The 25,085-nt window shown below is 37.9% G+C and overlaps 3 protein-coding genes across 5 annotated transcripts in view; all 3 read left to right on the top strand.

Moving 5' to 3' along the window:
- Nucleotides 1-9,298, top strand: part of LOC141375036 (uncharacterized) — a 42,060-nt gene extending 32,762 nt beyond the window's left edge. Inside the window, exon 2 of the mRNA XM_073944106.1 lies at nt 6,208-9,298. Within this exon, the coding sequence (XP_073800207.1) occupies nt 6,208-7,004 (797 nt within the window). The 3' untranslated portion in view covers nt 7,005-9,298. The remainder of the gene's footprint in view (nt 1-6,207) is intronic.
- LOC101883486 (uncharacterized) overlaps nt 1-19,399 on the top strand; it is a 25,270-nt gene extending 5,871 nt beyond the window's left edge. The window contains exons 2-3 of one of the 2 annotated variants that reach the window (XM_073944095.1): nt 6,259-7,257; nt 15,505-19,399. In XM_073944095.1, the coding sequence (XP_073800196.1) occupies nt 7,197-7,257; nt 15,505-16,442 (999 nt within the window). In that variant the 5' untranslated portion in view covers nt 6,259-7,196 and the 3' untranslated portion in view covers nt 16,443-19,399. Of the gene's footprint in view, nt 1-6,258; nt 7,258-11,747; nt 11,949-15,504 lie in introns of those variants that run through there. The other variant, XM_017354519.4, reaches the window with a different exon arrangement.
- Nucleotides 11,748-25,085, top strand: part of LOC100538333 (gastrula zinc finger protein XlCGF7.1-like) — a 22,731-nt gene continuing 9,393 nt past the window's right edge. The window contains 1 exon segment of one of the 2 annotated variants that reach the window (NM_001386505.1): nt 11,748-11,948. The gene's annotated coding sequence lies outside the window, so the exon portion shown is untranslated. 2 annotated transcript variants of the gene reach the window in all.

Below are 25,085 nucleotides of genomic sequence, written 5' to 3'. Positions count from 1 at the left end.
AGGAATTTTTCACAGTGTTTCCTATATTTGTTCTTCTGGAGAAAGTCTGATTTGTTTTATTTCGGCTAGAATAAAAGCAGTTTTTAATACTTTAAAATCCATTTAAGGTCGATATTATGAGCCCCCTTAAGCTATATATGTTTTTGATTGTCTGCAGAAGAAACTACTGTTATACAGTAGCCCCTTTCACACATACAGACCTTTCCGGAAAATTACCGTCAATTTTCCAGTAGGTGTGTATGTGTGAACAGGCCCTTTTTGAAAATACCGGTAAATTCGTTCTGGCTATTTTCCGGAAAGAGAAGTTGTAACATTACCGGTAATTTGCCGGAATGCTGCGCTGTGTGAACGCTGAAGGAAGATTGCCGGAAAGAGCGCATGCACGTCTAGAACGTGCTGACGTGAGACACCTGCTTTAGCCAATCAGAACAGTCAGACGCATTCACGTGCGCGCGGTTTATGAGAATAAAAGCCTTTGAATATTTTCCCAGAAACATTTAGCTGCTAGAAGTTAGTCAGATAATGATTATATGTTCATCTTAATGCCAATTTGTAAATAATTATTGATAAGATGCTTATGATAACCTGTTGTTTGTTTACCTTCAAGCTGTGCGTGTGCCCGTAAAACAGCCCGTGAGCACCAGCACACACACATATTATGAACATCTCGACATGCGAAAGTGTTTCTCTATATGTTTTCATCAGAGTTGTTCACAATACTGATCATCCACAGAGTTTGTAATGTAGTCAAATGTTTACAAACACAAGCGCAGCCGTTTAAAGCTCATTTCTGGTTAATGATGTCAGAATTTACCGGTGTTTTGGAATGGATGTGTGAACGATCTTTTCCAAAAAAATCCGTAACGTCCTCGCCTGTGTGAACAGCGTTTTTTTTAACTTAACGGTAAAGTCGTTCCGGAAATTTACCATGTATTTACCGGTATCACTGTGTGAAAGGGGCTAATGACTTGCCTAATTACACTAATTATGCCTTTTAATCACACTTTAATTTGAATGCTTGTATTTTGAAAAATATCTAGTAAAATATTATTTACTGTCATCATAGCAAAGATAAAAGAAATAAGTTATTAGAGATGAGTTAATAAATCTATTATGTTTAGAAATGTGTGTTGAAAAAAAATATTTCCATTAAACAGAAATTGGGGGGAAACAGCGGGCTCATAATTCAGGAGGGCTAATAATTCTGACTTCAGCTGTATATATTCAGTTATTTTCCTCCCAGTAAATAAGAGAAGGGAATAAATCCAATAGAATAAATATATGAAACAAACTTCACTGTCAGAAAAACACTTTAGCTGCAAAAGTCCTTCAGTCAGGAGCAGTGAGGGATTTTCTCCTTTTGCTGTTTGATTTTTGACAGCGGGAATATTGTGCGCTGTAACTTGAAGAGCAGTGCAGTTCTGATTATGGTTTCTCTTTCACGTTTCTTTTGCTTCTCAATTATTTTGTTTATTACACTTGAGGGTTCATATGAATAATCCCTAAACACTGCGTTTTGACACCTGTTTGACCATTAAAGCGCTCGCGTTAAGATGACTTTAGATGTGTGTGAACTGCTCGTCTCCGAGTCTGAGCGCACACCACAGCATGCGATCTCTTAAACGCTTTTTTAAAACGTGCTTTTAAAAACATGAATGATTCGAATGTACATTAATGAATAATGCGCATCGTTAGAAGCCAAGGTCGAAACCAAATTTTTGATAAATTGCACAGCCCTATTACAATGGTAGGAAAATGTTGTTTCTCAGCAGCTTCTTCAAACTAATCAATACACTCTTTAGTTCTTAATGGAATTGTCTCTGTTCCAAATGTTACTTTTTATGGCAATTCTTTTGTTCCTGATATTGATTGGAGAAAAATATGGCTCATCCCAAATACAGGGCTCGAAATAATTAACTTTTTTACTTTGTAGCACCGGTGCTCCAACTACAAATATTTAAGAGCAGCAGAAAAAAATTAGGAGCACCAGAACTAAAAATTAGGAGCACCAGAAAAATAATTAAGAGCACCAGAAAAATAATTAGGAGCACCAGAAAAAAAATTAGGAGCACCAGAAAAAAAATTAGGAGCAATAGAAAAATAATTAGGAGCACCAGAAAAATAATTAGGAGCACCAGAAAAATAATTAGGAGCACCAGAAAAATAATTAGGAGCACCAGGAAAACAAAATTAGGAGCACAAGGAAAAAAAATTAGGAGCACCAGAAAAAAAATTAGGAGCAATAGAAAAATAATTAGGAGCACCAGAAAAATAATTAGGAGCACCAGAAAAATAATTAGGAGCACCAGGAAAACAAAATTAGGAGCACAAGGAAAAAAAATTAGGAGCAATAGAAAAAAATTAGGAGCACAAGGAAAACAAGTTTGAGGATCAAAAGACACGAGAAAGCGAAACCATTAAAGTGACAGAGCACAGCTGCCGCCTGTTTTATCATGATTAATAAAACAACAAGAAAATCCCTCTCTGCTCTTGACAGAAGACTTTTGTAGCTAAAGTGTTTTTCTTACAGTGAAGATGCTTAAAGCACAGTTTGTTTCATATTTTTATTCTATTGTATTTGTTTCTCTTTCCTTTGCAGGGAGGAAAATAATATATGCAGTTGAAGTCAGAATTATTAGCCCTCCTGAATATTAGCGACCCTTTCCTACCCAATTTCTGTTTAATGGAAAGAAGATTTCTGAACATAATAGTTTTAATCATTCATTTTTATAACCGATTAATTTTATCTTTGCTATGATGACAGAAAATATCATTATTTTAGTAGATATTTTTTATAATACAAACATTCAAAATTAAAGTGCAATTCAAAGGCTTAATGAGGGTAATTAGGCAAATCATTATATAACAGTAGTTTCTTCTGCAGACAATCAAAAATATATATTACCTGAAGGGGCTAATAATATTGACCTTAAAAGAGGTTTCAAAATATTTAAATTTGCTTTTATTCTAGCCAAAACAAAACAAATAAGACTTTCTTCAGTAGAAAAATATTAGAGCAAATACTGTTAAAATTCCTTGCTCTGTTAAACATCATTTGGGAAATATTTATTTTTAATAAATACTCAGGAGTGCTAATAATTTTGACTTTTGGGGGGGTAAGATAGAGTGTCTAAAGAGCAAGGAGGAATCCGGTGGGTGAGAAGAGTGCGCGATTTATTTGAGGGGCGAGAGGTAGACGTGTTGGGGACGCCGCCCTCTCTATTCTACTACACTAGATGTGAATATAACTGAGGGTGCGGAAGGTGAGGGTAGAGTCGTGGACGCCGCCCTCTCTATTCTACCGCACTAGACGCGGATATTACTGAGGGCGCGGGTGGTGTGGGTAGTTTTGGGGACACCGCCCTCTCTATTCTGCCGCCCTAGACGCGGATATAACTGAGGGCGCGGGTAGTGGTGTAGTGTCGGGGACGCCGCCCTCTCTAATCTACCGCCCTAGACACGGATATAACTGAGGGCGTGGGTGGTGTGGGTAGTGTTGGGGACGCTGCCCTCTCTATTCTACCGCCCTAGACACGGATATAACTGAGGGCGTGGGTGGTGTGGGTAGTGTTGGGGACGCTGCCCTCTCTATTCTACCGCCCTAGACACGGATATAACTGAGGGTGTGGGTGGTGTGGGTAGTGTTGGGGACGCTGCCCTCTCTATTCTACCGCCCTTGACGCGGATATAACTGAGAGCGCGGGTGGTAAGGGTTGTGTTGGGGACGCCGCCCTCTATTCTGCCGCCCTAGACGCGGATATAACTGAGGGCGCGGGTAGTGAAGGTAGTGTCGGGGACACCGTCCTCTCTATTCTGCCGCCCTAGACGCGGATATAACTGAGGGCGTGGGTGGTGAAGGTAGTGTCGGGGACACCGTCCTCTCTATTCTGCCGCCCTAGACGCGGATATAACTGAGGGCGCGGGTAGTGAAGGTAGTGTCGGGGACACCGTCCTCTCTATTCTGCCGCCCTAGACGCGGATATAACTGAGGGCGTGGGTGGTGAAGGTAGTGTCAGGGACACCGTCCTCTCTATTCTGCCGCCCTAGACGCGGATATAACTGATGGCGTGGGTGGTGAGGGTAGTGTCGGCGACGTCGCCCTCTCTATTCTACCCCACTAGACGCTGATATAACTGAGGGCGCGGGTGGTGAGGGTAGTGTCGGGGACACCGCCCTCTCTATTCTGCCACCCTAGACGTGGATATAACTGAGGGCGTGGGTAGTGAGAGTAGTGTCGGCGACGCCACCCTCTCTATTCTACTCCACTAGACGCGGATATAACTGAGGGCGCGGGTGGTGAGGGTAGTGTCGGGGACACCGCCCTCTCTATTCTGCCGCCCTAAACGCGGATATAATTGAGGGCGCGGGTGGTGTGGGTAGTGTCGGGGATGCCGCCCTCTCTATTCTGCCGCCCTAAATGCGGATATAATTGAGGGCGCGGGTGGTGTGGGTAGTGTCGGGGATGCCGCCCTCTCTATTCTACTGCACTAAACGCGGATATAACTGAGGGCGTGGGTGGTGAGGGTAGTTTCGGGAACGCCGCCCTCTCTATACTACCACACTAGATGTGGATATAACTGAGGGTGCGGGTGGTGAGGGCAGTGTCGTTGACGCCGGCCTCTCTATTCCGCCGCCCTAGGCGGCCGCCTAGGTCACCTTTATGGACATGCCGGCCCTGTTCACAAGCTAACACTCTATAGTTGGGGTCTGTTCTTCGTACGTGGATTACTCAGTTAGCTGGATTTGGATATTGACGATTTGACACGATTCAGGATCGTTTCGTTCTTCAAAGCTGATCCGAGAGTTGTTGTCATAGCAACAGTTCTGCTAGGTCAAACCTGAGCGGGAAACAGGATTAGATCGGCTCAGTTCAAGCAAAGATAATACAGAAAGTATGTTCCCAATTCTGATATTTTCTTACAGTAGTAGTTATTTACACTTGGGGAAAATGGTACATATTTTTTAACTATACATATAAAGTTATAGGTATTAATAAAATAAATAAAGTTATATATATTATTAAAACTTATGCAATCTGCACCCTCGAAATGAAAGTACAAAGACTGCCACCTGGTGGTGCAAAGAGAAAACTTATTTATATGAACTTTTTAGATCGCTTTAGTACAAATTGTGTATAATAGAAATGCAGAATATGTGACTTTTTTTTAAAAGCAATAATACATTTATGCAGTCATAAACATGTTTTGACAGTTAATATGCCAGTGTTTTGATGCTTCACAATAGTTCCAGATGCCTTTACCAATATGAAAATGCTTTTGTAAACAACCAGTTATTCTTTACACCGATTAAAAAAACGGCTACAATAATAAAACTCTTTTCTAAATGTGGAACTAAACACACTGATTTGCATTGAAATACATGATGAATACTCTTGACACATGAAAGTGTAAAGCCTGCAGCTCACAACAAATGTGGAAGGTTATCGCGTGTCATATTTAACAAGCCATTTACTGCTAATTTTATGTAATTTTGCTCACATGGATAATTAAATATTAATCAGATGATGTCATTACGCTGCTGTGCCGTCAGCCAATCGCTGCATTGCTGATCATGATTTCGAGGATAAATAGATCTGTCCTTCACAACACACGCAGCGATCTCAGATCAGTTTATCCAGACATTCTAATCTGATTCGCGAACTTGTTTGAAGAACCAAATTAGCGAGAGATCAGTTATCAAGATTAAAAGATCCAGGATCTGCCAAATCATCTTAGATCATTTAAGCGAGGTACGAAGAACGGACCCTTGGGCTTTATTACATTCAGTATTTAGTAAATGAACCAAGTTCAAACATCGCCATTTTTACTAGTTGAAACCTAAATTGATGTTGAAACCTATAGAAACTCTTTAAAAAGGTCTCAAAAGATTGTTTCCCTTGTAAATCAGCATTCTGCATCAGGTAACACTGTTTTGTGGATTTTAGCCGTACAAAGGCGTCTCAAAAATGATATGGTATGATTCACTATTTTTGGTACCATTAAGAACTTCTGAGTGTGTAAATGTAAATGATGTAATAAAGCATACTGAAACATTGGCAGACACTCTTGTCTGTGTGTGGAAGCATCTAAAGTTAATGATGAAACAGAGTAATCTGTGTCTTTAAATTGATGATTGGAAGATCAGTGTATCTTGCTTATGTAGTGGAATGTATAAAAATACACCAAAACTGATCAGAGTTTCCTGTAGTGCTGGTCAACTTTCACTTTTTAAAGTGCAGTATTCTTATTTTTATTTCAGTCTCGATGGAGGAGACACACCGTCATGAGAAAACGAGAGAGAAAAATAAATCCCTGATGAGAAAAGAGAAGAACAAATTCACCTGCACTCAGTGTGGAAAGAGTCTGGCAAGCAAACAGAGTCTCGGACATCACATGAGGGTCCACACCGGAGAGAAACCGTTCACATGCTCTCAATGTGGGAAGAGTTTCAGAGAATCAGCAAAGCTTATTAAACACATGAGGATCCACACCGGAGAGAAACCATTCACATGCTCTCAGTGTGGGATGAGTTTCACAGATTCCTCAAACTTGGGTAGACACATGTTGACCCACACTAGAAAGAAAAAACACAGATGTGATCAGTGTGGGAAAACATTTTTGATTGAATCATACCTGAAGAGACACCTTCGAACTCACACAAAAGAGAAACCTTATTCATGCTCTGTGTGTGGAAATAGCTTCACACGTCAAGATAGTTTAATAAATCATCAGAAGATCCACGCCCTTGTGGGAGAGTACATGTGCTTTGAGTGTGAGAAGACCTTTCGTACGGCTGTACATTTGAGAACACATGCGAGGATTCACACCGGAGAGAAACCGTACAAGTGTTCACACTGCGACAAGAGATTCAGACAGTCATCAATTCTGAAGACACATGAGATGATTCACACTGGAGAGAAACCGTACACGTGTTCACACTGTGATAAGAGATTCAGGCGTTCAGGACATCTGAAAAAACATCAGAGGATTCACACTGGAGGGTAACCTTGTAACCTTGGGGATGAAAAGTCACCACTTAGACCCCGTTTACAGCAATACATTTTAGTTTTAAGACAGAGTTTTAAAATGAAAACAATCTGCATCCACACTGGCGTTTCACCATGAGTTTCTGAACACCTCTCTGTCCACACTACACCGCTGAAAACACACATCATGTGACCACACATACACTCTGGCATGTGTATGCGCACGTCTGAGCTCCAGGAAGTCAGCAAGTGCTTTGAGCACAGAACCCCAGGTGAGAGCAGCGCACATCAGACAGTTCATCAATAATCAACCACTGGGTGCGTTTCATATTTTTTGATGAAAATGAAGTTAGGCAGTGATGTTATAGGCTACAATTTGTTATAAATATGCAAACAGTGAAGATGACGCTTGTATAAATATTTAGCTACACAACACCTCAACATATCTGGTGTTTGTCAAGTTGTAAATATCAAAATAAAAATAGCAGTCTTCATTTTATTGTTAAGAAAGTGAAACAACATAGCCAGAATGATGTAAATGAGGTTATAAAGTTCACTGTTCCCTTTGAAAATTTTCCCGATGTGTCCTCTGCAGCCTGTTTTCCATATCAAATTTGCAAAGTCTGAACTTACAAGGAAAGAATGCAAGACTGAACTGTGTGTAGCTACATAATGTTGATGAGCCTCAATCAGATCTGCAGCCACACCTCTGCTTTCAGATGTCTCAGTTTTCCCCCATCCACACTGACATGGAGCAGCAGCATTTAAAAACTCAGATGAATGTTGACGGATAGCGTAACAATTACAAAACTTCTGTGTTTTAAAACTAAATTGTAATAGTGTATGGAGTAAGTGGATAACCTCAGCTTTTGGGTTTAAAAATCGAGGTAGCTTTCAGTGTAAGTAACCATAGCAGCTTAAGACTGAAATATACTGCTGCGTCGAGCGCACACGTATGCTACGGCGCTGACGCATAGCCCTTCGCAGTGGCCGTCGGCATCACTGACGTGCACCTCTCAAAAAATGTAACGACACGTCGCAACGACGCGTAGCGCAAGCTCTGTGATTGGTCGGCTTGGTAGCGCTGACGAGTCTTGGCGGGACCGAGAGCCGCGCGAATGGTGCGAGCCTGATGGAGCGATTGTTTACAAGTGTGGAGTCCCGTGAAGGAGCTCCGGATGAAAAGTTTTGTTTTGTGTTTACCTCATAGTTAAAGTTGTTGCACGTCCGCCGGTTCCTGCCTCAAAATGAGCGAGTTTGAGCCACTTGTACATCCAGGAAGTGTTCAGGAAACGCAAACAGCAGAGAAGAAACTCGACACAGAGGAACATTTACACCTCACTGCCCACTAGCGTTTCAGAAGTGTTAATGCAGACCGGTAGAGACACCGCACAGAAGAATAAATGCACAGCTACGCGCGTTGCATGCGCCGTGGGTTACGCCAGTCACTTGACGCAGAAGTATAAACCAGGCTTTACTCTCTGAAGATAACCTGCTCCAGGGTAGGTTATGCTCCAGAACTAGTCTGTTTCAGAGGTTACTTTGGATTGCGTGCTCCTTTGATGACGGTCGTGTGGACGTAGATGCTCAGATTATATATTTTTTTCTCCGTGAGAGGCTTTTATAGTTTGTGTCGGAATTATTAGCCCCCCTGAATTATTCGCCCCTCTGTTTAGTTTTTCCCCAATTTCAGTTTAACGGAGAGCAGATATTTTCAGCACATTTCTAAACATAATAGTTTTAATAGCTCATAACTGATTTATTTTATCTTTGTCATGATGACAGTAAATAATATTTGACTAGATATTTTTCAAGACACTTCTATACAGCTTAAAGTGACATTTAAAGGCTTAACTAGGTTAATTAGGGTAACTAGGCAGGTTAGGGTAATTGGGCGAGTTAGTCTACAGAACAAACCATTGTTATACAATATCAAAAAATATTTAGCTTAAAGAGGATTATACTTTTGACCTTAAATGGATTTTTTTTAAATGAAAAACTGTGTTAGGATTGTGTTGTTTTGTGTCTCTGTGTGTCTAGATTGGGGGTGTGCCTTCAGCGTACCTGATGCTGGTCAGCGCCCTTATTTAAACCCCGACAGAGAGTTTGTCTGGGCCGCTGTCCATTCATTTGGCAGTTGGCCAGAGCTGTGCTCCAATTTGGGCATTATGGGTTGTTTCGCATCCACACACTATCACTGCCAACACTTACCGCATCCATTCACTTGCGTTTCACATGGATTTAACATGCTGATACTGATATTTTGATTATATTATTTCAATTGTGTTAAATAAATCTTCTTTTTTAATTATACTTCGCCGTGTCGTCTCCATCACTATGTTACATCCCTGAGCCAGATGTAACAACTGCTTTTATTTTATCCGAAATAAAACAAACAAGACTTCCTCCAGAAGAAAAAATATTATCAGACATACTGTGAAAGTTTCCTTGCTCTGTTAAACATCGTTTGGGAAATATTTTAAAAAGAAAACAATTTAAAAGGGGGCTAACAATTCTGACTTCAACTGTAAGTGTGTAACGTTTCCTTAATAATACTGTTGCCAGACAGTATGACACTGTCAAATAAGTCAACAACAAAAATAATAATAATAATAATTAAAAAAAAAAAAAAAAAATATATATATATATATATATATATATATATATATATATATATATATATATATATATATATATATATATATATATATATATAAGCAGGAAACCTTACAAAGTTCAGTCTAACTTCTGTTCATATACAGACCCACAAGTTGTGATCATAAAGGGAAAAAAACACTCAAAACACTCTTTCATTACCATCAGTCATGTTCAAAAAACAGCAATACAACAACAAAGAAACACATCAATGCAAACCCCAACAAACACACAGTTATAGAACTTTTCAGGAAGGCATATATCTGAAACAAACTCAAAATGGTCAAAAATAGTTCATCTATAACTCAGTTCAACAAGTCCCTGTAGAAAAAAAAAAACTCAAAGTGTAAATCAGAAACAACAGTCTCAGACAGTCATTAGCTGTTTAACTCGCGAATCCATATGAAGGAGGGGACTTTGTGGTGTTAAGCCTGATTTATACTTCTGCGTCAAGTGACCGGCGTAACCCATGCCAGCTGTCAGGTTTTAGACCATATGGGGCATGGCAGGTGTATTTGGAAATAACTCAGTATTTTAATCATACTTGGTCATTATTGTTCATTTATTCGTTTGCTGGAAATTAGAACTGAATTTAGAAATAGTTTTGAAACAAATATTTGCGCTTAACAAACAAAATTAATTATTTATCGGCTAATTGATGTCTGTGCGTAAAGGTTTCCCTATCCAAGAGCGAATGTGAAAGTAGATCCATTATCTCTCATTCTCACGCAGTAGATGCTCTGTTTAACAGTTTTCTGTTAAAACACTGTTAACTGTTTGCTTGTGAAATGCTCATTTTTTCCACTTAGACTTACTTTGCGTCCTGTAAATAGCGAATGCGCTCTTGGCGCGACGCAGCTGACTTTTAAAGGGAATGGGAGATGAGGCTCTAATTGGTTTATTCTCAAAACACACCTATAACTCATTACGAAAATAAACTCAACCCTTTTAGACCATGCGCCACGGCGCAAAGCGCATTTTCCCGTCTGTACATTAGCAAAAATGCGCTCTGCGCATGGACCATCAAAATAGAGCCCTAGATCTGTAGTGTCTGCTTTTTGCTGGCTGTATGTGGGCGGAGTAATACACAAAAGGTAAAGAGGCTGTACGGGTGCTGATATTACTTAAATATATCACGGCTATCAGCCAATCAGATTCGAGAACCAGACAGAACTGTTGTATAAATATATATATTTATTTGTGTGTGTGGGTGTGTGTGTGTACAGTTGAATTCAGAATTATTAGCCCTGAATTAGCTTTGAATTATTTTTCCATTTTTAAATATTTTCCAAATGATGTTTAACAGAGCAAGGAATTTTCACAGCATGTCTGATAATATTTTTTTCCTCTGGAGAAAGTCTTATTTGTTTTATTTCAGCTAGAATAAAATTATTTTTACATTAAAAAAAAAACATTTTAGGATCAAAATTGTTAGCCAGTTTAAGCTATATTTTCTGATAGTCTACAGAACAAACCATCATTATACAATAACTTGCCTAATTACCCTAACCTGCCTAGTTCACTTAATTGACCTAGTTAAGCCTTTAAATGTCACTTTAAGCTGTATAGAAATGTCTTGATAAATGTCTAGTCAAATGTTATTTACTGTCATCATGACAAAGATAAAATAAATCTGTTTTTAGAGATGAGTTATTAAAACTATTATGATTAGAAATGTGTTGAAGTAATTTATCTCTGTTTAACAGAAATTGAGGAGAAAATAAACAGGGGGGCTAATAATTCTGACTTCAACTGTATATTGACATATAATGGTGTCTGTGTGGCCTATATTTAAACCTCAGTATTGAGTAATGTGCTTTGTATCACAACATCAATAAAAGATACAGCTATAAACAGCCATAAGATTACTACAGCAGATTAATGTACTTTACTATAGTTTGGGTAAAAACGCTTTAGTATTTACTACAGTACTTTTTCATATGAAGTGTCTGCTGTAGATTTTGCTTTCTTGATAAAATAATTAATTTACTATACCTGATTTCCTGCTGGCGCCCGGTGACCGCTATAAGTCGCTGTTGCTATGATTGTCCTCTAGATGGCAGTAGTACACAGCACACTGATAGCGGAGGCGCTGGAGGAAAAGCTCAGAACAAGCAACATTAAACTCGTGTTGAAGATGAGAAGAAACAAAGAGGCTACACTTCAGCTTTTATCAACTCTAGAGAGATTATTTAGCGAACACGACACAACTCCTGCCTTTCTTCATTATATCCTGGCTCTTGACTGTCAATTCCTCTGTGAAAGCGATCAGGAATAGCGGACTTTTACCGTGTTCATATGTAAACAGGTAACGTTGTGTTTCTCTCCTTATTTATTAGTTCAGATTCCTACTTTCTCAATATTCAAGTGTTTTTCTCTCGGCTGTGTTCCTCTTCAGTGTCGGTTCCCGCGTTGTTTTAAGCTTTGTTTTTGCTTGGTTTTGGCCACTAACCTATTTATTAAAGCTCTCGATGTACTACCACGAACAAACAATTAGTAATACATTCGTTATGGTATTCATCCATCTTTGTTAACATTTTTTTAAGTTAAATAACGTTAGTTCATGTTAAATCTCTGCATTAATGTTAACAAGACCAACTTTGGATATTATTAATGCAATAGTAAATGTTGAACTTGACTATGGTTATTTTACAGAATTATTCATACTTAATATTCGTAAATACAAGAACTAATGGAGTAAAATTATTGTAAAGTATTACTGAACTATGCAATGTTAGTTTTGTGAAAAAACAATAATTGTCTGTAAAATTGATGAGCTAAAAATAATTATTTATTAATGTACTGTAAAATGTATTTGCATATTACCAAGCTGTAATTCACAAAATATATAAACAGCAGCTGGTTGTGTTTTTCTTTTTTATTATCTTTTTGAGCTAGGTTTTATCAGTGTTTTATGCATTTTAAAGTCTTAATTTTCATTCCATTGTCCAGAATGAATATGAGCAATTCCATGCAAATGTCAACCTTACCATGAAAGAAAATTAAGTTTTTGCCAAAAAATCCAAACCGTTTCTGTGTTTTTTTTGTGTGTGTGTGTGTGTAAGCAAGGGTTTTACAGTTCTTTATAAATACTCAAAAATGTCTCTGTCAGTGTTTTCGAACTGTAATATTTGATTTACCAAAATCACACAAGTGCCAGTTTCACATCAGTCTCATCCATAACAGAGTTTTTTCCTCAAAAGCAAAACATGTGAAATAAAGCAAAACAATTGCTTTTGTTCTATAGTGAGTGACTCTTATCTTTTTGATGATCATTATTTCTTTTGGGTTGTTTAGTTTAATTCACAGAATATCTACTAAGTATGTTTTATAATGCAAACTTGCAGACTCTTTTCATCATATTCATAACATTTTTTTTTTTTTTTTTTTTTAAGTTAAAAAAATGTTTACAGATTGATATTTTTCTGATCTTAACTCGTTGGTTTTTTGTTTTGGAAAATATAAAGAGATGTTTTAACATAATGTTAACATATACTTTTACATCCATAATAGGGATGGCTGACGTGAAACTGACACAGTTTCGAGATCCCGAAGCGCAAGTGTTTCGAAACACTGCACCGAAGCATGATCCGAAACGCCCAAGTCACGTAACTAAAGTGTTTCGAAACACCTGGTCACGTGACTAAAGTGATTCAAAGCATCGATTAGTTATAAAGCGTTTCGAGACCTGGCGAATCTACATGTAACTGCCGGATTTAGACCCCATACCTGTCTTATATGGCCTAGTGGACTGCTTGTGCATGCTGTTACTATGCTTCCAATGACTTTTGAGTTCGAATCCAGACTTGTACAAATACTCCCAAATCATGGTTTTATGTATTTTAATCATGTTTCTGTTTTATGGTGTAGCCTAAATAAATTACTGCTGCAGATACGCCATCAATATAGCATCATTTTTGTAACACTAAATCAATAATTAATATTTTTACAGTACTGTGATGGTTGGGTTTAGGGTTTGGGTAGATGTTAATGAAACACAATTAATGGGAAATTTAATAAATAATATAAATAATTCTTGATACCTTCTGGCCACAACTGTGTCTGATCTAGCAACAACCCTGTTTTAATACCAAAACAAGACAAAGTGTTTAATCGCATGTCAGACCAATGTTGAAACAAAACAAAACGAAACAAGAACAAAGCATTACCAACTGGTATTAAAGCATTTCAAAATAGCTGTATTAGCCTGGATTCGAACCCACTATCCCCTCATGCAAGTCAGAAACCTTAACCACTCCACTAAACCTCTTGAATAAATACGTTTACAAAGTGGGGTTTAATACCTCAATTTGCTAAAATGTTCTTACTCAAGCTGTTTCAGTGCAATACATAAAAAATGACCACTAGGTGTCACCGTAGAGTGGGGTTTCGAAACGTTTCGAAGCTTCGACACATTTGTTTCAGTAGCTGCGTCCCAAATCGCATACTTTTGCACTATTCTACGCCATTTTGTAGTATGAATAGTGTAAGTAGTGCGTTCACACTGAAAATTCTAAAAATAATAAGTGCACTTTAATTACCCGGATGATGCACTCATTCAGCCGCTAAAATGAAGTGTGTAATGATGGACACTTCACGCACTCAACGACCGCAGGTTCGCTGACGTAGCGGAAGGGGCGGAGCTATCGGACGCACATGTTGAATAACTTTATTTATTTTGGATGGTGAAAGCAAAATTCTCCTACGAGAGTGATTATAGCGCCTCCCGATGGTGAATACAGCAGTACTTACCGCAGGTATATTTGATAATTCGGTCGTTTATTTCACTGATTTGGCGACCGTCAAACGTCATCAGGGAAACGGTTTGAATTTCCGCTTAGTAAAAAAAACATTAGTGTGCCATTTGGGACGCCACTACATACATATACTATCCTGTTGAGTGTGTAAGTGCATAAGTACATAGTGCATGAGTGCATAGTGTATAGTGTGCCATTTGGGACGCAGCTAGTGTTTCATGAAGCCTCGCTTTGCCCACCACTAATCCATAAAGCTGGAATTGCCCATATACTATATAGCAGGGGTGCTCAATCCTGTTCCTGGAGATCTACCTTCCTGTACAGTTTAGCTCCTACCCTGATCAAACCCACCTGAACCAATTAATTAGGACCTGAAATCTACTTGATAATTACAGACAGGTGTGTTTGATAAGGGTTGCAACTGAAATCTGCAGGACGGTAGATCTCCAGGAACAGGATTGGCCACCCCTGCTACAGTATAAAGGCATAGGAGGATAGCCGTTTTCAAGGTATACCGCGGTTTGTAAAAGTCAAGGTTTTAAAACCACCAAAATTTTCTGTGAAAGGCGGTTCCAGTGGTATATGTCAGACTTTTTATTTATTTATTTATTTTTTATTACAACAGTATCTCCAGCAGAAAAAGATATCCAAAAATGCCATTTTAAATTGTAGAGAAATCTGCTTCTGAAACTAATGAAGACAGCAGAAGTCAAGGATGCTTTCATTTTCACTTTCAAACAGGAGCTATATAGCTGCACAGAATATGCTGTTTTGAAATGTATATGTGAAGTAACTTTGTGTTTGCTATCAGAATGTTATGTTTATGTTAGCAGGAAGTTGCTAGGCAAAAATGCACACTTATTTACAGTCACAGCGAAAAGTATCAGACACGCATGCAGTCGTTTTGAGCAATATAGTAATTAAAGGTAGAAATGCTCAGTTCGTTCTGGTTTTGTAAGGTAAACAAATAAGAATGTTAGAAATAAACATATATTTAGGAAACGTCAGGGTGTTAGATATGTTTCAAAGTAGTGGTGGTCAACTTTCACTTTCTTCACCTTGTTTAAATAATTCCTTTTAAAGGCAGTCTGTTTATTTGTATTTCAGGCCCGATGGAGGAGACACGCCGTCATGAAAAAATGAGTGAAAAAACTGACTCACTGAAGAGAGACGACGAGAAAAAATTCACCTGCACTCAGTGTGGAATAGGTCTGGCAAGCAAATATGGTCTCGAGTATCACATGATGATTCACACTGGAGAGAAACCGTTCACATGTACTCAGTGTGGGATGACTTTCAGACAGTCAACAAACCTTAATAGACACATGATGATCCACACTGGAGAGAAACCATACACATGTTCTCAGTGTGGGGTGCATTTCAGACAGTTATCCTCGCTTACTAATCACATGAAGATCCACACTGGAGAGAAACCACACAAGTGTGATCAGTGCAGCAAAGCATTTTTGATGGCTTCAGGGCTGAGGAGACACCTTACAGTTCATACAAAGGAGAAGCTTTATCCGTGCTCTGTGTGTGGAAAGGGTTTCACACGTCAAAATCATTTAAGAATTCATCAGAAGATCCACACCGGTGTGAGAGAGTACAAGTGCTTTAAGTGTGAGAAAACCTTTCGTACGGCTGAACAATTGAAAGCACATGAGAGGACTCACACTGGAGAGAAACCGTACGTGTGCTCACACTGCGACAAGAGATTTGCTTATTCGGGAGCTCTGAGAAGACATGAGAGGATGCACGCTGCAGAGAAACCTTACAAGTGTTCACACTGCGACAAGAGATTCAGTTATTCAGAAAGTCTGAAAAGGCATGTGAGGATTCACACTGGAGAGAAACCTTATAAGTGTTCACACTGCGACAGGAGATTCGGTGGTTTCGGAAACCTGAAAAGCCACGAAAAGATTCACACTGGAGAGAAACCCTACAAGTGTTCACACTGCGACAAGAGATTCAGTTATTCAGAAAATCTGAAAAGACATAAGAAGATTCACACTAGAGAGAAACCTTGTAAACTTGGGAATGGATAGGTCGCCACATAAACAGCATATCTGCTTTGTTGTTGTTTAGATCAGTGGTTCTCAAAGTGGGGGTCGGGACCCCCCAAGGGCAATGAAGGTCGCCTGATTTCCAAAAATCTATTTATTTTTATTAAACCATAAGAATTAACATATTTTATCCATAACTATACTGAAAATAAAAATAGTCGTTTATAGTTACTATATACTATATAGTTAGCTTATAGTTACTAGTTCTATTGGATTGCGACCCCTGGGGTAATTACATTTTATTAAAGGCAGCAATAGCATCAGATGCATTTTGATTTTATAACATCAGGTTATACTTTCTGGCACATTCAAAGCACTGACACAAATTTAATTGGTGTGTCTGCGTCATTGCATGCGAGGTTTCTGTATTTATAACCACCTCAGAGGATATTGGGGGTCGCGAGTCACTGGCATTGTTATTTTGGGGGTCGCGGGCTGAAAAGTTTGGGAACCCCTGGTTTAGATAATCAATTCATGCACGGAGGATTATTGTATGAAGAACATAATGACCCACTCAACAGCCAAGTTAACTCCAGAACAAATGGACCAACACAAACTTTCTTCCAGACAGAAATAAATCCTGAATTTCATGTATTACAAATCAACAGATCATCGTCAAAACGAAAATAGCAAACCTACCTGACACTTGTATGACACCTGAAACTTTGTATTGAACAACGCATTAATCAGGCATAAACATAAAATTGGCTGAACCACTTAAACTCACTTAAACATATGCATCACTTTGATTTTTATTCTACTGTATAAAAGTTATTTACACTTAAATACACAGTATTTTGGATACCCAAGCTGGGTATTGAACATTGGTTCATTTTCATATTTTTTTATGTGACACATGTACAAGTTATAGCTCAAATGAAAGCTCTTGCCGGTGCTTATACAGTTCTGGTATTCTTTTTACTGAATTATATTCATATGCCAAACAGTTGCTGAATTAATTGTGGTGTTTCCATGGCGCAGAAATGTAAACAATACATTCATGATCAATAAGCAGCCCTAGATAGCACAGACAGCTGTCATCTCTGACCTTATGCTGTGTGCTTCAGGGTCATTTCTCCTCTGTTTTTGAGATGATGTGCATAAGTAATCCTTTTATATGTCTGACATGGTCCAAACACAGTGAATTTTGTTTGATCAAACAAAAGAATAGTGAAATATGAAAACAATGATCGCTCCCTGTGGCTTGTACAGCACCTCTCATCAGTTGGAATGCAATAACTTTTGCATAGATTATGGTGGAGACCTTTTTCTTTTTTCCTATGATTACAGACATGTGCAGGAACCACCAAAATTAATTACAGCACGCTAGACCACACAGAACCTAAAAGGTACACTTTCAAATTTGAGTTTATAAAAAAAAATACAAAAAGCGCCTCTTTTTTTAGGTGTTTATTATAACACAGACGAAATATACAGTTATTTTAAACACTTTCAATAGTTTTTTATGAAAATTCAAAGGGTTTTCTTTAAAATGATACCCAATTTTAGCTTTTGCACCTCTTTATGTGGATTTGGGAAGCTTTTAAATTTGGGTAGGCAAAATCCAGGTGGAAATCCCCAAATAGCAGCAGAGTTTAAGTGGTTAAACACTAATAATTAACCATAAGTTATAATTAATCATAATATTTAGATAAGCTATACACTTTTACTTGACGTCTTTGGGTCAAGTGTTTCTTCATATGATATGACAGCCTCATCTCACGAGAAAACGTAAGTATTTTACGTTTTGGCAGTTTAGTGGCGAATTCGTCGAGAGTTCAGTCGTAAGAAAATGTACGATTTTAAAAAGGAGGCGTGGCACCTAACCCCACCCCTAAACCCAACCGTCATTGGGGGATACGCAAATCGTACTAAAATGTACGAATTAGATCGTACGAATTTGTACGAATTAGCCACTAAATGAAAAAGTTACGAATTGCCGTGAGATTGTGTTGGATATGACCTTGTTGAAGTAGAAATCTATGCAGAGCATGTGGCAAAATCAGCATTAGGGACGCCAGTTATGAGCGAATAATGAACAACTTCAAGTGTGATACAAATAAGGCTTTATTAACTACACTAAACACTTTAATCTAACAATCACACACAATCGGCTGGTATAGAAAAAGACGGTAAAGAGTGAAGAATAAAAGCATAAAGTTATAACACAGCCATATCACCCTGCAGCCCAAGACCGGTTAAGCTAAGCAGGGCTGAGCCTGGTCAGTTCCTTGATGGGGGAAAACTAGGTTGCTGGTGGAAGTGGTGTTAGTGAGGCCAGCAGGGGGCGCTCAACCTGTGGTCTGTGTGAGTCCTAATGCCCCAGTAAAAGTGAAGGGGACACTACACTGTCAGTAGGCGCCGTCTTTTGGATGAGACGGCCCTGACTCGCTGTGGTCATTAAAAATCCCATGGCACTTCTCGTGAAAGAGCAGGGGTGTAACCCTGGTGTCCTGGCCAAAGTCTCTCTATCGGCCCTTACGATCATGGCCTCCCAATCATCCCCTTCCACTGAATTGGCTCTATCACTGTCCCTCCACTCCTCCAATAGCTGGTGTGTGGTGAGCGCAATGACGCCGTTGTCCTGTGGTTGCCGTCGCATCATTCCAGTGGGTGCTGCACACTGGTGGTGGTGTGAAGAGACCCCCCCTCATGATTGTGAAGCGCTTAGGGTGTATGACCATACACAATAAATGCGCTATATAAATACACATTACATTACATAGCAGTGTTTGATATTCAGCAGATCTTCAGCCTAAAGGAAAACATCAGCTTCAAAATTCAAACACCTTTGCAAAAAGGTTTAGATCAGGGGTGTCCAAACTCGATCCTGGAGGGCCGTTGTCTTGCAGATATTAGCTCCAACTTGCCTCAACACACTTGAATGGATGTTTCTTAGAAAACCAATTATTGTCTTAATAAATCTGCAAAACTGTCAACAATTCTGTGTTTTTTCTGTCAATATGGGCTGCTGTGTGTACATTGAGGAAAATTAATGAACTTATATGATTTTAGTGAACTGCTGCAATATAACAAAGAGGGAATACGTTAAGAGTGTCTGAATACTTTCAGTTCTCACTGTGTATATAAATAAATAACATACATTTATACAGTAGGGGAAATGAGTATTGAACATGTCCCGTTTATTCTATGAAAACATATTTCCAAAGGTGTTGTTGACTTGAAATTTAGACTGGATGTTAGTTATAACCAAAAGAAAAAAAATCCATAAATGCAAAGAAAACAAAACTAATTAGTTCACAAAATAAGTTGTGTAATAAAATGAAATGATGCAGGGAAAAATAATGAACACATGAAGAAAGGGAGGTGCAGTTCAACAGTGAAAGCCCAGACAGCAGCTGAAATCTCTCAGTAGTTCTTCAGCAAACCTCTGGTCTTTCTCATTATAAATAATTATCAGCTGCTTCAGTTCAACATCTACATTAGCAGGAGGATGAAGACGAATCCTGGGTAGACATTTCAGCAAGACAATGATCCAAAATACAGCCAAGAAACCTCTTAAATGCTTCCAGAGAAAGAAAAGCAAGCTGTAGAATGTACAGTGTGTGTATATATATATATATATATATATATATATATATATATATATATATATATATATATATATATATATATACGAAATGATGTTTAACAGAGCCAAATAATTTTTACAGTATGTCTGATAATATTTTTTCTTCTGGAGAAAGTCTTGTTTTTTATTTCAGCTAGAATAAAAGCAGATTTCATTTTTTTATGAACCATTTTAGGGTCAATATTATTAGCCCCTTTAAGCAATTTTTTTTCTGATAGTCTACAGAACAAACCATTATTATACAATAACTTACCTAATTACCCTAACCTGCCTAGTTAACCTAATTAACCTAGTTAAGCCTTTAAATGTCACTTTAAGCTGTATAGAAGTGTCTTGATAAATATCTAGTAACATATTATTTTCTGTCATCATGGCAAATATCAAATAAATCAGTTATTAGAGATGAGTTATTAAAACTATTATGTTTATAAATGTGTTGAAGAAATCTCTCCGTTAAACAGAAACTGGGGAAAAAAATAAACAAGGGGGCTAATAATTCTGACTTCAACTGTATGTGTATGTACATATACATTTTGTCCACTCATCCCCATCAATGTCAAGTACAACCACACTGCCTTGGCTTAAAAGTTCATTACTGTTCTTAAAGTTAAGCAGCTGCTAAACTTAAATCTAAAGCATTAATATACCTAATATGCCTATTTATCAAAACCTGAGGACGTTGATGGAATATATATATATATATATATATATATATATATATATATTTATTTATTTATACACAACAATTACTATAGTATGCTTTTATGTGGGGTACCAGCTCGAAATTAAATTAGTTTTGTTTGCCCTATGAGAAGGTAAACTAAAATAAAGTTGTATTCAAAGTTTTTTTTGTGTGTTTGTGTGCATTTATTGTCTGCCTAAAATTGATTTTGCTTTCTTGTGTCAAGTTAATTAGTTTTACCGTAAGTCGCTGTTGCTGTGATTGTCCTCTAGATGGCAGTAGTACACAGCACACTGATAGCGGAGGCGCTGGAGGAAAAGCTCAGAACAAGCAACATTAAACTCGTGTTGAAGATGAGAAGAAACAAAGAAATTAATGTTTTACCTTTTTATTGAAATATTTTTTTTTCTCATTTATGGGGAAGGATTTAATAAAAGAAAGCGGTAGGTGAGGGTTAAATCATAATGATCAACACTCCATATCAGTTGGTGGCGGAAACACACCATTTTGTTGTTTGTCAACCGCCATTAAATTGAAGAAGAAGAAACAAACGAGAGGCTACACTCTTCAGCTTTTATCAACTCTAGAGAGATTATTTAGTGAACACGACACAACTCCTGCCTTTCTTCATTATATCCTGGCTCTTGACTGTCAATTCCTCTGTGAAAGCGATCAGGAATAGCGGACTTTTACCGTGTTCATATGTAAACAGGTAACGTTGTGTTTCTCTCCTTATTTATTAGTTCAGATTCCTACTTTCTCAATATTCAAGTGTTTTTCTCTCGGCTGTGTTCCTCTTCAGTGTCGGTTTTCAGCTTTGTTTTTGCTTGGTTTTGGCCACTAACCTCTTTATTAAAGCTCTCGATGTAAAAGCTTCTCGCGGTAAAAGCACAGGTTATGATTCCTGTTTACTTTCACACATTCTTATACTTCAGGATTTGTCTGATCTTTATTAGCGGCAAATGAAATGCTGTGTTCACTCATTTCACCCTCATGGACAAATACTGCAGTCATTTATAGTAAATAGTGTAGTATAAATACAAAACACCAACACTGTACTACATTTACAACAACTATATTACAACACAGCACAGTTTACTGCAGTAAAAACTCATGTTTACAATAGTAACATGTAGTATTTGAGTGTAGAATTATTGGTATTACTTTAATTTAATTGATATATTTTTTTGTCAAGATAAAAGTTGGTTAATACATTTACTTAAATGAACAAACAAGTGGTAATGCATTCATTACGGTATTCATCCATCTTTGTAATGTTATTTAACTTAAAGTTAGTTCATGTTAAATCTCTGTTCATTAATTCATGTTAAAAAGCACAACTTTGTATTTTATTAATGCATTAATAAATGATTTACAGAATTATTTATACTTAATCTTAGTAAATACGTGAATTAATGGACTAGATATATTGTAAAATATTACTGGACTATGGAGTGTTAGCAGGGCAGGCCCAAGCCTTAAAGGGCCATGAAGCCCCCTCGTTTCAGCAGGGTGTTTTCACACCTCTTCTTTGGAAAAAGTCAGAAAAGTGGGGGTGTCCAGCTCTGTTTAGGGGGGAGTGTCGGAGAAACTAAAGTGGGAGGGTGTGGGAGTGTCTATTTGGGCACGCGCGAGTTTCAGTCAAAATACACAGGAGAAAGGGATGGTGTTTAACCTACATGGACATCTGTAGTCGAATTATTTGCCAAATTATTAAATGTTGGACTTTAACTGCAGTTTGGCTCTTTCATTCAGGGAATTCATTCATGCCCCTCGCGACAAATGAGATATTTGATTCGAAGATCTGCTCTAACCGTGTATTTTTCATGCAATGTTTGATACCGCACGGCGAATGAGAGAAAAAAAACCTCCGCATTTCCCGGAAACTTAGATGCACACGGCAGGTAGCGTCCGAAAGCCGCGTGTGTTATTCCGGTCACAAAATGCGGTGCTAACATGTTTGCACTCAATGCAATAGTTAACTTATTTGATACGAACAAACTGAATATACAAAGAGCACTGGTCGCTCACTTACCAAATCTGTAGAGACAGAACAATCACCAGCAACTAGAGCCGCGTCTTTATGAAGAGAAGACTACATCCGTAATCCGGATTTCAGCGTTTGCAGATGAGAACAGCTCTCAGGTAAACAATAATCCCCCTTAGACACGTAAATTATTGTTGTCGAGCGTCGCGTACTCTGTAATCCACACGTGATCCAGATAAGCTCTCACAGAGAGAAAATGAAAACGAAACTTAATGGCAGCAAACTGTAAAAGCAACACTTCACGCTTGTTTTGCCCACACAACGTGGCGTCTCTGTGGTGTAAAGACGGTGACACTAATGAATATTAATGAAGTTGCACAATAGAGCGCGCTGATTGGTTTGAACCAAGCCTTACTCATGCATTAATGCATCACACTGTAAGACGTAATAAGGCACACTCTGGCACAGACGTCCAGTCTGCACGCTGGAATACACGCTATTATGTCATGACCGTGACGCAGCTTCAAAAATTTGTTTCAAACAGGAAGTACGAATTTGCTTGAAATAACGCAAAAACAACCAATTTACACTTTTTAGTGAAATATAGGTGTCCTAATAGTGTTCTTAGCAGTGTGGGACACATATATGACTGTCAACAGCTCAAAAAATGTGTTTTGGTGTTTCGTGACCCTTTAAGGGGGCCCTAAGCAGAATTTTATTTGGGGCCCCCTTGGTGCAGACAATATGATAAATTATCGTTAATCCTTGATTATTTGCACACTTTAAATTTAAAACACGCATTATTAATTTTGTTTGCTGTAGCTGTGTTGCTTACATTATAAAATATGCTTTTTTTCTTACATATACTTTTTGTATTTTCCAGTTCAAATATCTAAAAAAAATCCCTTTAAATCAAAATCTAATTAACTCAAGAAGCATTTTTCACAGAAAATCCGTCTAGAAAATGTTTATTCTTTAAGATTTTTTTACACATTTGGACTAGAAACAAGACAAAAACAATATAAAGGAAATAATTTTTGCTGTATTTACCAGCTGTCAATGATTCATAGTACATGGCTGTGAAATTTGATCACAAGAAAACCAACCATGATATATAATTTTTTTTGCAAATGAAGAGTAAAAAATGCATCAAAAAGTTATAAGATGCATTTCTTTCATTAAAAGCACATGTTTATAGTATTGCAACTGTGTATAAAAGCACACAACTGTTCAACAAGCTGAAAAATGCAGAGATAGAGGGCTCATCTCTAAATTAGTCAGAGCAGCAGCATCACAATTAACCTAGTTAAGCCTTTAAATGTCACTTTAAGCTGTATAGAAGTGTCTTGAAAATAATATTATTTACTGTCATTATGACAAAAATAAAATAAATCAGTTATTAGAGATGAGTTATTAAAACGATTATGTTTACAAATGTGTTGAAAAAAATCTGCTCTCCGTTAAACAGAAATTAGGGAAAAATAAACAGGGCGGCTAATAATTCAGGGGGGCTAACAATTCTGACTTCAACTGTGCATGTTAGAAAACTGTTAAATAGCAATTTATTGCTTTCAAGTTTTCTGCAAACTAAAGACATTTATTACAACTTGGCCAACCTATTTGTTGTATTTTATGCATAGCCCTGGTTTATTTTTAATCATGCAAAATTTTGCATTGCCACTAGATTAATAGATTTTCCTCAAGAACAGTAACTGATTGGAATGCTCAGAAAGGTGAGCACAGACTCCTCTGAGCACTTATAATGTGTCCAGCAGTGGAGAACATTAGTTATTTACACATCAATTTAAAAAGAGCATTATTTTTAAGTTTTTCTTTTTAATTTATCTAATCATTTTAGCAAAAATACCATCTACAAGACTTTGCAAAGGTCTGCAAGGGTTAAATAAATGAAAAACCCTTCAAATTATGTGTTCTTGTCCTATTGATATCTTTATATATTTTGGCGGAATTAAATAGTGTGAGCCCATATTCCTGTATGAAGTTTCACAATTGCAATCGCTCATCTGTCAGTGGTTAAAAAGGCTGGTGCGTCTCTGATGTATTGTTGATCCACCATTACGGGAAGAGCCACCTGGTGGCAGCTGGGTGTACTGCAGCCACAGCGGTAAATGGCTGCAGTCAGAGTAGATTGATTAATTCAGATCTTTTGTACATTTAGATAAATATTGATTCTTGGCGCCAGAGGATATTGATATATTTGCCCCACCCATAATCTATAACCAAACTCTCCAACAAACTAAAACAAAAACGAAAGTTAGTAATTTCATGCACTCTTGGGGGCCCCCTGGTGGCCATGGGGCCCTAAGCAGCCGCTTAGCTCGCTTATGCCTTGGGCCGGCTCTG

Source organism: Danio rerio, chromosome 3, assembly GCF_049306965.1.
Source record: "Danio rerio strain Tuebingen ecotype United States chromosome 3, GRCz12tu, whole genome shotgun sequence".
Classification (NCBI taxonomy): Eukaryota; Metazoa; Chordata; class Actinopteri; order Cypriniformes; family Danionidae; genus Danio; species Danio rerio.
The sequence above is the reverse complement of the archived record's forward strand: the minus strand, read 5'-3'. Positions and strand labels throughout refer to the sequence as shown.